The following is a 16,557-nucleotide window of genomic DNA, read 5'->3' on the forward strand; positions in this document are numbered from 1 at the left end:
CTAATTCCCGACTTTTTGCTCCTTGATGAATTTCTTTGAATTTCTTTGGTCAAATGACTTTGACATCCATATATTGATGATATTGATCTTTGAAAGTCATTTTTTGACCAAAAGCCTTAAAAGTCAATGATGATCCCACACAGTTGACTTTTCCTGACAAAGTGAATTTTTTTGGGCTTTTGTGTAGAAACAAGATCTTCTCCTCAAATGAATGATGTAAATGGATTATATTGAGGTATTAGAGATTCTTGAATCATGTCTTGAGTTTTGGATCCATGCCCTGATTAAAAGTCAACTATCTTGGTGAATTAGGTCAAAAACCCTAATTGTCGACCAGAGGACAATGATGAGTGTAGACTTTGAATTGAGGTGTAATGTCCAGTGGATCTTGTCATAAGAGTTATTTGAAGATGATTAATGTCTTTGAATGGTTTCCTGGGGCTTTTTAGGGTTTCCCAAAGGTGATCCCTGATTTTAGTCCTTGATAGGCTCCAAACCCTAGTCTGTTGATCTGAGTAATCCTGTACTTAGATGACTGGGTGTCTTAATCAATCATAGGTGTAATAATGAGGCTTTTGAGTCTTATGATTGTATTAGAGACTAATCCCTCTATTGATTGATCCTTTGCCTGAGTTTTCTTGTCTTTGAACACCCTCGATTGAATGCCAGACTGCCCTGGGTACTTACTTTGACTTGATGAAAATCCTGAAGATATGTCATCTCAGGGGGGTCAAAAATTAGGGTATGACACACGAATGTTCACAGCAATCAAGCAAAGCATACTACACAAACCAATTAACAAATAAATGCATGAATCAGGCTAATCGGCTCAAAGTTTAGAAGCACTAACCTCGGTTTATAGGAGAATGTTCTGGGGTTTTTGATGCAGAGTACCAATCCAAACACGTTCAGAGACCTTCATGGAAGCGTTTGCACCTTTTAGTTCTCGTTGAAACTTCTTAATTCTCCAAAACCAAGTTTGAGTTTCTTAGTGAATTTTCGATTCTTGCAAGTATGCCTCTCTCTGAATTTTCGTCCCCTAATCCTATGCTTTAGGTTAAGTACTTATAGGGGACTGAATTAGGTTTAGAAAAAGAGCCCAAAAACCTTTGAATCCAATCTTGCCATGTTTGAGAAAATTTGATTTTGTTCTTGAATCATAAGCTACTATATTTGGCCAAAACCTCACTTATTCTTTTTCAATCCAATTATCACGAAAATTGCAATATATTTTGTCATTAACATTGATTGGAATCAATCAATATATCTTCCTTACCAAAATATTTGATTTTTATTTTAATTAAATCATTAAAATGAAATAAAAAAATCATATTAAATCAAATATAAATGCTAAATTTCGTGGCAAATGATTTTAGGCATGCTAATGACTTGTGGACCAAGTTTGTATTATAAAACCATAGGCCCATTTGCAAAATTTCTCAATTTGGACCTCCTTTTTTCACATTTGGTCCTCCAAAATCAACCAACTTTGATCAAGCATATCTCCCTAAATTTAGTCTATGAGGGAGTTCTAATACCTTTTGGAAACCTCAAAGTGTCCTCTACAAGCCACTTTGGAACATATTTTTCATTTGGAGCTTTTATCTTGATCATATTCTTTTTGACAAAAAACTGCTTTTGAAGGATGCTTGAAAAGGACCTGTAATCTTTTGCATCATACCTCTTAAATGAAGCATTTCTAGCCCTGGCTTGTGAGAGACAAAAATGTAGAGAATCCAATTTCCTTCAAAGTAGGCTTTGAGTAGGGAATTTTTGATGTTCCATGTGAAAGTTATGCCCAGTCAAAGTTGGGTTGACTTTTTCCTAGAGAAACCCTAATTTGAACCTTTTTGTACTTGTTCATTTCTGAGTTTCTACTGATGGAATCATGATCAAGCTTTGATAAAATGATGGATATACACCTCTATACTTTTTGTTTGATCAATGATCTGAGGTTTGGGTCATGCTTTGATTGTGGTTGACCTTTAGGTTTGGATCAGTTGACTGTGGATCTTGGGATTGCTTGAGCAGGTAATCTTTGGAGTTGTGCCTTGACTTTTGCCATGGGACTGCATTAGATCACTATGAACCATATGCCCTTGATTAAGAACCCTATTTTTTTGATTCCCCTAAGAGAATCTCAAACCCTAGCCTTAGGAGGCTCTTGGCTAGGAGTGTTGTTTGGGTAGAACCCTGATCTTCAGAATCTTTGTATATGAAATGAATGGGGCAAATTTTGGGGTATGACAGCTGCCCCTGTTCAATATTCTTAAACCTGAAGAGGCGGACAGGCCTACTTGCCTGTTGCGGTCTGAAGATGGAAGATTATTGAACACTGAGAATGCCCTGAAATTTGCTAATATTGGGACGTGGAGTAGATGCGTTGCTGGCCACGGGATTGACGTGGTAGGACATGTTTGGGGTTGAAATCGGAATTGAAATTGAAATGAGTTTTGGCTATTGCCAATGAGCTCGATGCCATTATCACTTCCGTGATAAGACGTAACGCGAGGGTTACGATTTGGTTTGAAATAGGAGGTGCCATTATCACTGCCGTGATAAGACGTAACGCGAGGGTCACGATTTTGGTTTGAAATAGAAGGTGCCATTATCACTGCCCTGATAAGACGTAACGCGAGGGTCACGATTTTGGTTTGAAATAGAAGTTGGAATGGGATTTGAAATAGGATTTAGGAGAAGCCGATTGGGAGACAAGCTTTATCTGTAGAACGATGCTTTGCAAATGTATATGCTTATGTTCTGTTGTAAATGCATGCATGCTTATGCAAATGGCACATATGTGAGTGTATATGGATATGTATGATGACTTCGATGTATTATCTTCTGTCACCCATTGGATTTGTTTAACCTTTCGAGCCGCTTTGCGGGTCTTAACCCAGATCGTCTGAGGTTAGTATATTGAGATATTGCAGTGTTTGCGGAACTATCATGTTACCAGACGTGTATTGACTGCCGGAGATGTCGTGGCCTCATCCCCTTTATTTGGTCTAATGATTTGTAAGTTTCTTGTTTTAAGTTCGAAGTTTAAAGTTTATGAGAAATGGATTATTCTTTGCACTTGGTATTGAAATGATGGAAAGACAAGTATGAAAAGGGAAAAAAAAATTTATTGATTGTTGCCTTGAATCGGCGAATGTACAGGGAATATGAAAGAAAGAAAATGACAAATAGAAATGATATTAATACTGCTATTGCTCTTTTGCTATCGAGGGCCCCAGTAATCCTTTGACCTTGGAAGTTGATGATTGTACGACTTCTTATCCTTTGCGAATTGTCTTGGATTCATGGCTCGGAATCTGCCTTTACTAGGCGTAGTACTTCTTGACTGCATCTGAGTTGATTGGAGGCGGTAGCTCATCCCCATCCATGGTAGTGAGGACGAGTGCTCCTCCTGAGAATACCGTTTTTATGACGTATGGACCTTCGTAGTTAGGTGTCCATTTTCCTCGGGCATCAAGTCGGGGTAGTAAGATCTTCTTGAGAACGAGGTCTCCTTCCTTGTAGGTTCGCCAGGGCCGGCCCAATTAAGTCGGAGGCCCCGTTCTAATTTAATAAATAGGCCTAAATATGAAAAAGTATAATTTTAATAATTAAAAATAACTTAAAATATAAAATTATATAATAATAAAAATCAATTACATTAAATAGAGGATATTAGAAATTAATAATTAAAAGAACATTGACAATTAGTAATAAAATTAGGAATTAGGAGTTACTTTAACACTAGCAGGAATTAGGAATTAGCTTATCACTAGCAAGAATTAGGAATTGAGCGACATATGCCAAGTTGCGAACAGCCGAACATAACATCACTGAGACTTCTGTAAGAATTTGTGATGCTAGCTATCAAAACATCGGATATTTTCCGGCAACACGAGAGGTCAAGCTTCCTTAAATCCGTGTTTTGACACAAGGAAAGAGAGAGCTTCATCTCTCACTTCCAAACATTTGTTTAAACTCAGTTCCTTTAGTGAAATTTACAAATTTCCAATGGCTTATAATATCAGAGGTAATAGTGCCTCCGTCGAATATGATCGATTTACACACTAACAAAAACAATCAATTGAACCCTAGGAGAATTAGGAATTAGCTTAACACACTAATTGAAAGAATCAATTAAAAAGGCATCTCGAATCTCTAATAATATCAATACCAGAACTTGAAAGAACCAAAAGAAAAAGAACATACAATAGAGGACGGTGGTGCAGCGTTCCATTACCGTGCGACGTTTCATTACGACGTAAAGTTACAATGCCTTGTGCGACCGTGTACGGCGGTTGACCGATGGTGTGTTTGTTTTTCTTTTTTAACATTGCTGATATTGAGAAGAAGAGAAAGAGGGATAATATAGAGGGCTTTGCATAGAGAGCGTGAGAGACAGAGTTGTTTTTAGTTTTTTTTTATATTTCTTTTTTCTTTTTTATATATTTATGTTTATTAATAATGAAAATATTTGGGTCCCCAGGATTGTGAGTACGGGTGGGAATAGGCCGGGCCGGCCTACAGGGGCCTATGGCCCAGCCTACATAGGCCTAGGCCAGGCCAGGCCTATTTAATAAAAAGGTAAGGCTTAGGCTTTTTTAAAAGCCTATTTTATTAAATAGGCCAGGCTTAGGCTATTAATAAAGCCTATGAAGCCTTATAGGCCGGCCTATATTTTCATATATATTAGAAATATGCTAAATAAGTTGGTTCATGTATACATATATATTAGAAAAAAAGGCTAAATAGGCTACCCTATATATATATATATATATATATATATATATATATATATATATATATATATATATATATATATATATATATATATATATAACAAAGGCTAAATAGGTCCGTTTATATATGCAAATATAGGCCGACCTATAAGGCTTCTTAAGTAATAAGAATAAATTGAAAACTTTAATGAGATACAGGCTTTTTAAATAGGCTTTCAGGTCAGGCCAGGCTTTTAAAAAGGCCAGGCCAGGCCTAAAAACTGAGCCTATGATAGGCCTTAGGCCAGGCTTAGGCCTTTTAAGTTTATCGTAGGCCAGACTCAGGCCTTCTAAAGCCTAGCCTAGCCTATTTCCACCCCTAATTATGAGGCCCAGTGCTGAAGCACTGCCTGCACCTGATTGGGGCCGAGCCTGGATACCACATAAACTTCAACCAAATTTTGCTAACATGAATCCAGAAAAACGATAATATTGTATACATACCAAAGGTGGGAATATTTTCTCAGCTACTCTACGAAGAACAGAAAATCCACCATGAGTCCTTGTGTCACTAGCTGTTAGAGACTTGCAAAAGAATTTGGTCGGTTGACGGTTTTGTTTGAGGCCAAAGTCTGATGCCAGTATTGCCTCATTGTCATACTGCATAAGAGGAAAATGAGACAATCTTTGGTACAGTTACTCATCATTGGCTTGAGAGGATGTCAAAGAAAACTAGAGAACTAAATCATGGATGCAATAGAAAATTATCAAGTTGAACAGCTAAACCTACTTTGGTTACAGGTTGAAGAGTCATCTGTGCATAGACTTCGCCAGTTTCAGGATCAGCCTGCTCCAACATAAACAAGAACATCAATATATGTCGATAAAATTCTTCTTCACAAGTTTTCATTATTGCATAACAGCCATGTCCCAAGCAGATAGCTCGGTTGGTGAGTCGAGAGAAATGAGATCAAACACTGGAAACTAACATAACCAACTAGCATTTGTCTATAAAAAAGAAGTGGAAAGTGCACCTACATGCAAGGCAACATTGCGAAGCATGCAAATCAACTTGGATGGAAGGTTAGGATAACTAGGTATGAAGTCGGTCTGCTTTTGCATGGAAGCTGCAACCTGAAAGTTACAGTAGCAAAAACGAGAATTTCATCAGCAATCGAAATATAGAAATATAAGCTGCACGAGGTTCGTACAGTTTGTGGTTTATGAAACATACTTGCTCGCCGTGTCCTTGAGGAAAGTAAACCACACAAGACTTCCAACAGGTGGCAAAGAAACCAAAGGTCCAGCACAGGCATGCCATAACTCCGAATTGATTGTCCTCCTTTCTCCTATTGTCGAAACAAACATAACGTTACACTTTTCAACAGAAATATACAAATTTGTTTTCTCTTCACTGTATGGTTGAACAGAAAGAAGAAAAAGACTTAAATGTAACAACTAAATTTTACTCATTAACAAAATTCAGATTTCAATCTTACTCATTAACAATCAAATACAGTCTCTTTTTAAGGCTTAAATATACTCATTATTAATAATAGCTATGATTTACTAACAGAACAAATCTTAGATGATTAAATACACTCATTACTAATAGTCTTACTCAAATAAAATCTTGGAGAATTTTTTTGCATGCCTTTAAGTGAGTCCTGATATCAAAAATGACTTTCAATTCACACACGCATTAATTTTCAAACTCACCCATGCATATCAATTTGAAATTGAGAGAAACATTACCTGCACTTGTCACATTGATCGGCAAATTCATCGATCAAAGTAGCCAAACTTTACGTCACCGGATTGACATAGAGGTAGCACATAATACAACCATACAGCACCTCGACTCCATTTTCAACATCAACACCACAAGTTTAGCAACAATAAAATCAATATAAACCTTAACAAATGAATTACCTCACAAACTAACCGAGTTCAAAAATAGGAATAGAAATTAAACAAACGTAATTAAAAGAGTAATTTTCAACTTTAACTAAGAATACCTAATTAATAGAATAATTTTCAACTCACCCACAGGTATCAATTTCAAACAAGAGAATCATTATCCACACACCTTGACTCCATTTTCAACTTCAATTTCACAAGTTTAACTACAACAATAACAAAATCAGTAAAAACCCTAACAAGTTAAACTCTCAATTTTCAAGAACTTTAGAAATAGTAATATTGAATAATAAACCATTAAAATTTTATTAACTTTTTTATATAGGCTTTAGGAAGAATATTAAAAAGATATTTAAATATACACAATTTTTATTCATACAAACACTAATCTACATATAATTAATAAATAATTTTACACTAAATACTTATAAAAAATAATTATTATATTTATTAGGGTTAAATAGTGTTCACCCCCTGCCAAATTAGCGAGATTCGGTTTTCCCCCTTATTAAAAAAAAATTTAGCCTTTACCCCTTAACAAAAAAAGATTCCACAACGCTTAACCTTATGGAGGAAGATTCCTTGGCATTTGTCTATGTGGACAGAATCTTCTTGGTGATGTGGCATGAGTGACACGCTGGCTTAGAAAATCTTGAAAAATAAATTGCCAAAACTAGGATTCGAACCCCTTCACTATGGGTTAGGAAGAACACATGCAACCACTCCATCCATTATGCTTGTTTGTTTAAATAACAAAGAATACTTAATATATATTACATACTGTGTGTTTGTTTAAATTACAAAGAATACACATGCAACCACTACATACTGTTTGTTTATTTATTTTGCTTTTACTATTACATTATTTATTACATTATTTATTTATTTATTTTAATTTACATTATTAATTTATTTATTTATTTTAAAATAAATTACTTACACTAATTAATTTTATTTATTTATTTTAATTTACGTTATAAATTTATTTATTTATTTCAAAATACATTATTTACACTATTTAATTTAATTTATTTATTTATTTTATTTTAATTTACATTATTTAATTTATTTAATTTTTATTTACATTATTTAATTTATTTAATTTATTTAATTTTTATTTACATTATTTAATTTAATTTATTTATTAATATGTATGTATGTAATTTAATTTATGTATTTACATTATAAATAACTGATATCAATAATAAATAATAAATAAATAACTAATATTAATAATAAATAAATAAATAAATAAAATAATATTAATAATAAATAAATAAAGTAAATAAATAAACATATATATAAACGTTAATAATAAATAAATAAATAAACATATATATAATTACGTATTTAGTTACGTATTTTAAATAAATAATATTAATAATAAATAAATAAAATAATATATAAACATTAATAATAAATAAATAAATAAATAAAAATATAAATTAAATAATATATAAATATTAATAAATATATTAATAATATTAATAACAAATAAATAAAGTAAATAAATAAAATAATATATAAACATTATTAATTACATTTGTAATAAATTTATTTATATATAATATTTAAATAATAATGTAAATAGTAATAATAATTATTATATATTAATAACGTAAATAATAATTATTATTATTAATTTTTTTTAATATTATAATAATAATATTAATAATAAATAAATACTAATAATAAATAAATATTAATAAAAACGTACCATTAAATAAATATATTTAATTTAGTTATTAATAAATAAAACTATATAATAAATAGATAAATAAAACAAATAAATGAAGTAATATAATAATATAAAAAACTATATAATATATACCATCATTGATAAAATAAAGTATATAATCAATAAATTAAATGATAAATAAGTAAAACAATATATTAAGAATATAAACTATAACATATACAAGGAAACGCAATGATTGTACAATAAAATGTGAATGGTTCAATGGTTGGAGGTTCTCCACATATGCATTAAGACCTGGGTTGGAATCCCAGGTTTTGCAAATCAATTAATTGGGATTTTTGCAACCTATCCACGCCACCTAAGCAAGCAATGAAGATTCTGCCACCTAAGCAAGCAATGAAGATTCTGTGCCACCTCAACACGCCCAGTCATCCAAACAGGTGATCCTAAGCAAGCAATGAAGATTCTGTGCCACCTCAACACGACCAGTCATCCAAACAGGTGATAGGGGGTGTCTAAAAACATAATCTTGTTTTCTAAGGGGCAAAGGCTAAATTTTTTTTTAATAAGGGGGAAAACCGAATCTCGCTAATTTGGCAGGGAGTGAACACTATTTAACCCTATTTATTAAATATTTTTCTATATTAAATTGTTTAAAAAAACTATTAAGAGTGAGTATATGAGATTCTGAAAAGGTGTCGAGTTTGAAAGTGAACCTATAAGTTTGAAAATAGATAGATGGTGATGAATGTGACCTAAGTTTGAGAACCATGCCACTGTTTTAAAAATCATTGTTTAAACTTCAAAGTGATCAATAAATCGTAGGAAATTTTGTAGGGAAATTCATAAGAAAATTTATCAAAGATATATTTGTGAAAATATATGATGATTTCTTATTACAAACTTATAATCTATTGTATTAAGAAAAATATATATACATTTATAGTTTTTGAAAAATATTTTTTTTAAAAACTCATAGGAACTTTGTAAAAAAATTTAAATTTGTTTGAACCGACTAAACACTACAAGAAAATGCCACTTTAGCTACCATAATTTAGCTACCAATTATATCAGCGGTTAATCTCAAGTTATTATGATGAATTTCAACTGCAAATTATATTTTTTTCAAATTGAATACTATTACTATATACATTTATTTATATTTTTATATTAATATTATAAGATACACTTGTTTTCTCTCTAGTTTTGAGAAACACGTGTTATTTTTCTCTCTCCAGTGCTCACAAAACAAACTAGCTCTTTGAATTGCTCTGAAACGCAGAACGAACTCAAAATCTCTTTCTCTTTCATTCTCCTCAATGGCTTCCACCGGAAAAACCCTACGCAAAACCCTAGCCGACAAACTCTCTGCCGTCGAAATCCAAGGCAACATCGTTCGTTTACTCGAAGACTTCATCGGCACCTAAACCTGACATCGAAGTTGCCGTTTAAGCCCTACACGCCTCAAACTTGAGAAATAATCAATCGAGAAATTGCTTCAGTCATTACTCTCTGGATCTAATTCTTGTGAAGCCATCAATCAATTTGTTGTTAATACGCTTGAACGAAGGTTATTTTATATTCTGTTGTTTAAGATTTATCGCAGTGTTGTTGGTCTATATGATTATGGTCCTCTAGATCGTGCCGTTAAATCCAATGTCCTATCCGTGAATTGTTAACGGTTACAAAACAGTATACTAACTAATTGTGGATTTATCAAATTAATTTCTATGCAGCGAAGAATGAAATGTTATTTGGAGCTGGATTTTGTTAGATTAGGAGTTAAATTTTGTTAGATTAGGAGTTGAATTTTGTTAGATTAGGAGTTGTTTGGATTGAATTATTTGAACTTATTTTCTGTCATAATCAGTGAGAGGGGAATAATGTTTGATAAACCTATAGTAGAAACAATTTAGGATCTGTCTGGATTAATTTATTTTTAGCTATCTAGTGGCATGAGCACTTGTTAACGGTTAACAATTTAGGGGTAACTTAGGAAAACAACTTAGACGAGTGATGTGGTGGGAGTGGTTAAGTTCACGGTCACTGTTAGGGGGTCGGAGTTGATGTCACTCTCTTCTCTTCATCTCTTTTCAAGGATAACTTGCTATCCTTTTATATGATGATTCAATGTTAGATTTGAATTAGTATTACTAGTAGTTAAGCTTTTAAACACCTCTTCAATTTATGTTTGAATTTTGAACTATCTATTTTAACATTTCAGAGCATTGCTGAAGTTTTTGCTCATGTGCCGATAATAGTAGATCAGAAAGCTGCTGCAGGTCCTGTGGTTTTTATGTTGCTTACAAATTCACATATCAAGATATTATAAGTGATAGGAAAGGCTTAATATTATTGGAATTGTTTTTGTAGCAACATCTATAGCCCAATCATCACTAGCTTTATCTAGTCATTAGTGGACTCGGGGGCCTCTTCATTGAGTATACTATCATACTCGAAAGAGCCCTTACTTAAATTATGAAACAAGTGCAATGGAGCAAGATATATAGATAAATAGTCTTAGAATCAAGTTACCTCAATCACCATCACAACAGTTTTTTTATTTTATAGAAGGTGATCTGATTGGATCATTGATGTTAGCTACTACAACAATTCAAAAGCTGTTGGAGATTCAGAAAACACGTTTACATCCAAACATCCAAACCACTCTATATCTAGGACATATGCATTAACACCCATCCACATCAGACTCTTTATTTTGTGGACACTATACAGAGAGAGGCTAACCAGGTAGCTAATTGTTTAGCAAAGCATTGCTTGAGTTGGACTCTAGTCTCAAGATTTTTCAGTTTGTTCCTACTGGTGCTTAATAACACCTGTTTCTGCATCAAAAGCAACTTCTGACTAATTCTCCTATGTATCTACGTTATCCTCTGAAAATTTATGTCATCTTTTTGATAACGCCAGTGATAATTGTATAATTCTCGCCAAATAGGCGTTCCTTGTTTTTTCCGCAGGTTGGAAAACACAACATCATAGCGAGAGCTTTTAAAGTCAATAATCCTCAAAGCTGGTGTTTCTTTGGCTGTATATTCAGGTATTACTTATTTTCACAGAAAACTCCCTGAGAAGTGGTTGAGATAATATTACAGTTCAGTGGATTGATGCAGGTTTTATTTAACTTTGCAGCATGATGAAAGCCTCCTATCAATATTTTAGAAACTGACACAGTCAAAAGCTGGTGCTACATGTGGAAGAATCGGTAAACCTGAATGTTTTGAAATCCTCTACTCTAAGCAATACTTAAACTGTTAAAGACACCCCAAAATTCAGTATCAATAACTAAGCAGGGTAAAGCTTTTCTTCAGCTATTTGAAGTCTAGGGATGCCTTAATTTTGAGGTGCACAAAACCATTGACACTGTCATTTTAGAAATTGTTGTTGGAAATATATGTTTGTAAATAGGATTATGATACTTCCAAATGCTGAAAATACAAGTCAAAGTTCTGTAACAATTATTTTGGGTTGTGTTAGACTTGTCCTTGTCCTGCTAGAGGTATTGAGTTGTGAGATTAGGTGTGATCCATATATCTTTATTATTAAGGCATCAAATATAGCAAATAGGCTTTAAACCAAAGTGAAAAACTAAATTTAACTTTAAAAAGTAGCTGAAATCTAATATTATATATAGACACAATTAAGGCATGAGATTAGGTCACTTCTCTGATTTTGATTCAGTTTGATCAGAATTCTGTCTTACCACACCCAATGAAGGCATGAGAGTCAATTCATCATTTCCTGCATCTGTTATCTTTTCAAAATTAGTATTCTCTAATTGCACATAACTGATACTAAGTTGTCTCATATTTACTTTATCTATATCAACACAATCTCTTTCTGCTAAGGATCCCTCCCTAGAACTAAATGTTGATGAATAATCTGTTTTCGAAAAGGCTTGCTAATATGCGCAAAAACAGATCTTGTACCGTTGCTTCGGTGCAGCAGATATATTCTTGGAATCATGGCATCTAGTCGAGGACTCATTGTTGGCCGTCTGATTATGCAAGTACTTTGTGAACCCTTAATTCAAGGATATTGCATTATGATTGCTTGTTTATTTAAGTTAATCTATGGCATATACACTTGTAATGTTGTTTGGGATTGCATATAGAAATTACTTATACATAAGCACTTCTTTAAAAATGCTTAAGGTATGAGTGCTTAATAAAATTGTTTATCCAATCAAGGCCATTGTAAATGGAGTAGAGACATGTTCTGTATCACTGCTTGATGCAATTCTTCAAATATAAACATTAACAACTTTGAGTTTCCAATTTTTCATGTATAGGAACCAGGAAAAGAGGCTGTTAATTGCTCTGGTTGTGGATCTTTTGGACTTACAATTTGTGGTGACTTGAGTTTGTTAGGTAAACTGATTCTAAATGCAGAAGCACGATACATTTTCATTGTGGAAAAGGTGAGTTTTTTTGAAGTAATTTAATTTACTCATATTTCTTATTTTGGTTACAAATCTCATCAGTGTTTGAATTTGAAAGGTTCCACATTTTCTCAAACAAAGAAAATTTTGTTTTGATATAATATACAACCATTGCTTATGTTTAGCATGCAATATTTCAACGGCTTGCTAAGATATGTTTTTTCATCAAATTCCAAGCTTTGATGTGGCCACAAGGTACTCTGCACACTAGTCTGCAACATAGTGAATTAAATTGCATAAAAGCTTTGATGTGATGCTTTTAGAAGTTCTTCTTTAACTACATTGGATATTATACCATATCACTATCTTATATTCTAGTCTTATCTTTCTGATGGGTTTTTTGTCTTGTTTTTTGATAAGATTCCCTTCTCATGGGTGCTTAATGTCTAAAACTGAAATTTAAATGCAGATTTCTTCTTCATCGAATCAGTATCAGTAGAGCATTTCCAGACCTACCAATTTTAGCTTTGGTGGATTGGTACAATTGCTTGCCCTTGTTCTAAATTACAACTTTATTCCATAATGATAAATAACCGATACTTTTTCCTTTTCACTGTAAGTATATTATTAGGTATCGCTACCTTGCTACCTTTAGCACATGATTCTGAATTAAGTATTTTTGTAAATGTGCTATTTACTGTTACTACTGAGTCAAAACAAGTCCATCAGAATTAAAAGAATTTAATGAAAAGGCTTTTATGCTTCAAACTATTTCTGGATTATCTGGTGGTTGCCAGGTATATATCTATCTCTATCATTGGACTTTAGAATTTTGTACAGTAATTAAGTACAACTTACAAGACTTTTTTTTTAAAATTTGTTTGCATGTAAGCATACCATTGGGAATGTATGATAATCTTCCAATATCAATTTCCTTGGTGGCTAAACATGGGGCAGATGGATTTCTACTGTCTCTTGTTGAGAGTATTTGTGACAGCATGAAAGAATAAGATCATGACACCTGCATTGGAAAATTAGTTAATTTACTGAAAGAAAAATAAAATAGCAATAGCTTGAGCTTGTTGGTAAAAATTAGGCAGTGATAAATAAGTTTACTTCACATAAGTGATTGATTTATTTATTTTGATGATTCTTTTAAGGAAGTTTCATTTTTGTAATTTATGGTTTTTTATTCTTTTGTTGGACTCTTTTTATATAGATATTCAGATTCAGGATAAAATTCTTCAATACATGTTTCATATAGAAGCCATAGTTACTAGTCTTATAATGAGCTTTGGTTTTTTTATGAATTCTTCTATAACAAATCTAAAAGTTAAGTGAGTTGTGTTTTTTGTTGACGATATCGAGTGTAAGAGTTGAATTCACAATCTCTTCTTTAGTGGGCGAATCAACTCTTTTTCAATTGAGTTAATCTTCTAATCTTCTACAATAACCAAATAATTACATGTACCAATTGTTTTTTCTTGTCTTTTTTTTACCTCTGATGTGCTCAAATTTATAGGTATGACTTGCATTCAGGAATCATTGACCAAATGGGTAATCACAACGACATAGCAACATGCATTGGATATTCCAATGAAACATGTAAGCTACTTGCTTAACCTTTGCTCCTTGTTTCTATTTGTTTCGGTTATAAGTTATAAAATTTTACTTTTATTGTTTTTCATTTTTTATTTGAATGGACACAAGATGAGATAATATAGGAAACAGAGTCATTGAAGAGAATGTTGGGAAGCTCACAGTAATTATAAATTGTTTGAATGCTTGTTTTGGGCAAATGATAGGTCTATCAAGGTCAAGCTTTATTTTGTCCAAGTTCTTATTATGATCTTGATTGTTGCAGGTTTGTTAATTACTTCAGGATTTGACAACAAGTTATTGTCATGGGACGTTCGTACGAAGAAGGCTTCTCTTATTGTGTTGAGTTTCTTTCATGTATTTTCTCTTAAAACTTAGCATAAGTACATTGTTTTGAGCTAAAAATGGTAATCTTGATTGTTTTATTTCTGAAATCTCCTAGAAGTCATTAATCTTATTAGGTTGGATCTATATGGATTTTTAATTATCAAATTCACTAAATCTCTAATTTCTTAACTTGTTCTTGGAATTGGTATTGTTCTCTATGTAGGTAATTTGACTTATATGATTATAATGTTTTTTTGCGATTTTTTATTTAGTCCTATTTAGTTTTGATTAAAATTAATAATTAAAAAATTAACAACAAATTTTGATTAAAAGTTATTACAAAAATTTGCTATAAATTAGCTTGAGATTTACGGTGAAATTTTGGTGGCGATGTTGTAGTTGTTTAATTGGGGAAATATAACTCAAAAAAGACATTTTGCTAGAAATTGGTTGTGGTTTAGCTAGAAACTTTAATATATTAGTTTGAGTTTTGCTAGGAAATTTTGGCCAAGATAATTAGCCACTCAATCTATGCTACGGCATAAATTGTAGCGAATCCCCAATAAATCTCCAACTAACTCTGTTTGATAGAGATTAGCTACAAATTAGCTATTGTTTCTGTCGTAGCAAATCACACATTTTCTTGTAGTGAAATAGAATAAAAAAATTAGGTAATACCAATTTCAAAATGTTGAAGGAGAAGAGATATAATTATTTCTCGTATGATTTCTAATAAATAACTAAAAAAATAAATAAATAAATAAACTAAATCCGCAGGAAAATTTGCAACAAAAGACGCAGAAAAATCCGTAGCAAGGTCCCCAGGTATTCTACTGTGTTTTAAATACCCAGTAGTATTTAAGGAAAATGTTTTCCTGCGGAATTTCCTGCGGTTTCTTCCGCATGAAACATTTCCACAGGAAAAACCGCAGAAATAAATTTACAATAGAAATATCAGTAGGAAAATCCGCAAGTATTTCGGCGGATAATATTCCGCAGAAAAATCCGCAGGTAATACGAGTATTTCTAGTAGTGTATCTTCAATTTTACTTACGTGACATGTCCACGTGGATTTTCTTTTATTTTGTATTTATTTTTTAAAATTCATGTGGAATTTATTTTTTTAATTATTTTTGAGTTTTTTGAATTTTTTTTATAGTTTTTATTATGAGGGGGTAAACCAAAATTCGCTAACATTGTAGGGGATAAAATACAATATTTTTTTTTGTTTTGGACATAAAAACAATTATCTATTTGAATTTTTTAATTAAATTACATTTTTGGATATAAAATATTGTCCTTGTTTTGAATTTTTGCGTTTGCACTTCCTGCTGCCACTCTCCATTCTTGGCAGTCTTATTAAGCCCCCTACTATTTCATGAAATTATCATTTAAGGGTTATCATGTCAAGGGGGGGGGGGGGGGGGGGGGGGGGGTGGCAGAAAAAGAAGGCGGCCCAATTGCCGACGGCATGCTCAACATCAACAGTGAGAGGCGATCAAGGTACACCAGTAAATAGCGTTGTCATACCCCAATTTTTTACCCTAAAATCATACATCATTTACATCTGAGTCATTAATCAAGAACTCCATTTTCTCCATTCAAGAGAGTTGTTATAAAATCGTGAGAGTTGTTTTGAGAGTTCTATTTTATTGGGTTTGAGTAACTCTGACATGTTTAGAGTTGTCAATGTTGCTTTTGAGTTGTTTAGCGTCAAATCCGATAAACTTTAAAATTAAAATTAAAGGTATTTTACTCTTTAGAGTTATTTTATTATTACTTGAGTCAGACCATTAGCCAATTAAGTTCATAGTAGTTATCCTTATATGTAAGGGTTGTCAGTAGAGTATTTTTGAGCACGTTAGAGCTGTACGAATTTTTATAGAGTTGTTTAG

General features: G+C 32.3%; 2 protein-coding genes across 9 annotated transcripts; one reads left to right on the top strand and one right to left on the bottom strand.

The window, feature by feature from the left end:
• Positions 1-5,168: 5,168 nt before the first annotated feature.
• On the bottom strand, positions 5,169-6,039 carry LOC131643053 (auxin response factor 19-like). The gene is made up of 4 exons (XM_058913201.1): positions 5,953-6,039; positions 5,757-5,852; positions 5,509-5,565; positions 5,169-5,378 (listed from the first exon to the last, which is right to left on the bottom strand). The coding sequence occupies exons 1-4, from the start codon at positions 6,037-6,039 to the stop codon at positions 5,169-5,171; spliced, it is 450 nt and encodes a 149-aa protein (XP_058769184.1).
• Positions 6,040-9,553: 3,514 nt separating this feature from the next.
• Positions 9,554-14,769, top strand: LOC131643052 (uncharacterized). 8 transcript variants are annotated; one of them, XR_009296125.1, is made up of 6 exons: positions 9,554-9,907; positions 10,562-11,395; positions 11,488-12,775; positions 13,206-13,274; positions 14,276-14,341; positions 14,601-14,769. XR_009296125.1 is itself a non-coding variant. In XM_058913200.1 (6 exons), the coding sequence occupies exons 3-6, from the start codon at positions 12,741-12,743 to the stop codon at positions 14,711-14,713; spliced, it is 300 nt and encodes a 99-aa protein (XP_058769183.1). In that variant the 5' UTR covers positions 9,554-9,907; positions 10,562-11,395; positions 11,488-12,740; the 3' UTR covers positions 14,714-14,769. The 8 variants fall into 8 exon arrangements, 2 of the variants coding, with proteins under 2 accessions (XP_058769183.1, XP_058769182.1); XR_009296122.1 differs by having other exon boundaries at positions 11,488-12,364; positions 12,647-13,274; positions 14,259-14,341; XR_009296126.1 differs by having other exon boundaries at positions 11,488-11,560; positions 12,276-13,274; positions 14,259-14,341.
• The last annotated feature ends 1,788 nt before the right edge of the window (positions 14,770-16,557 follow it).

This window comes from Vicia villosa, unplaced genomic scaffold, assembly GCF_029867415.1.
Source record: "Vicia villosa cultivar HV-30 ecotype Madison, WI unplaced genomic scaffold, Vvil1.0 ctg.006757F_1_1, whole genome shotgun sequence".
In the NCBI taxonomy this organism is placed as follows: Eukaryota; Viridiplantae; Streptophyta; class Magnoliopsida; order Fabales; family Fabaceae; genus Vicia; species Vicia villosa.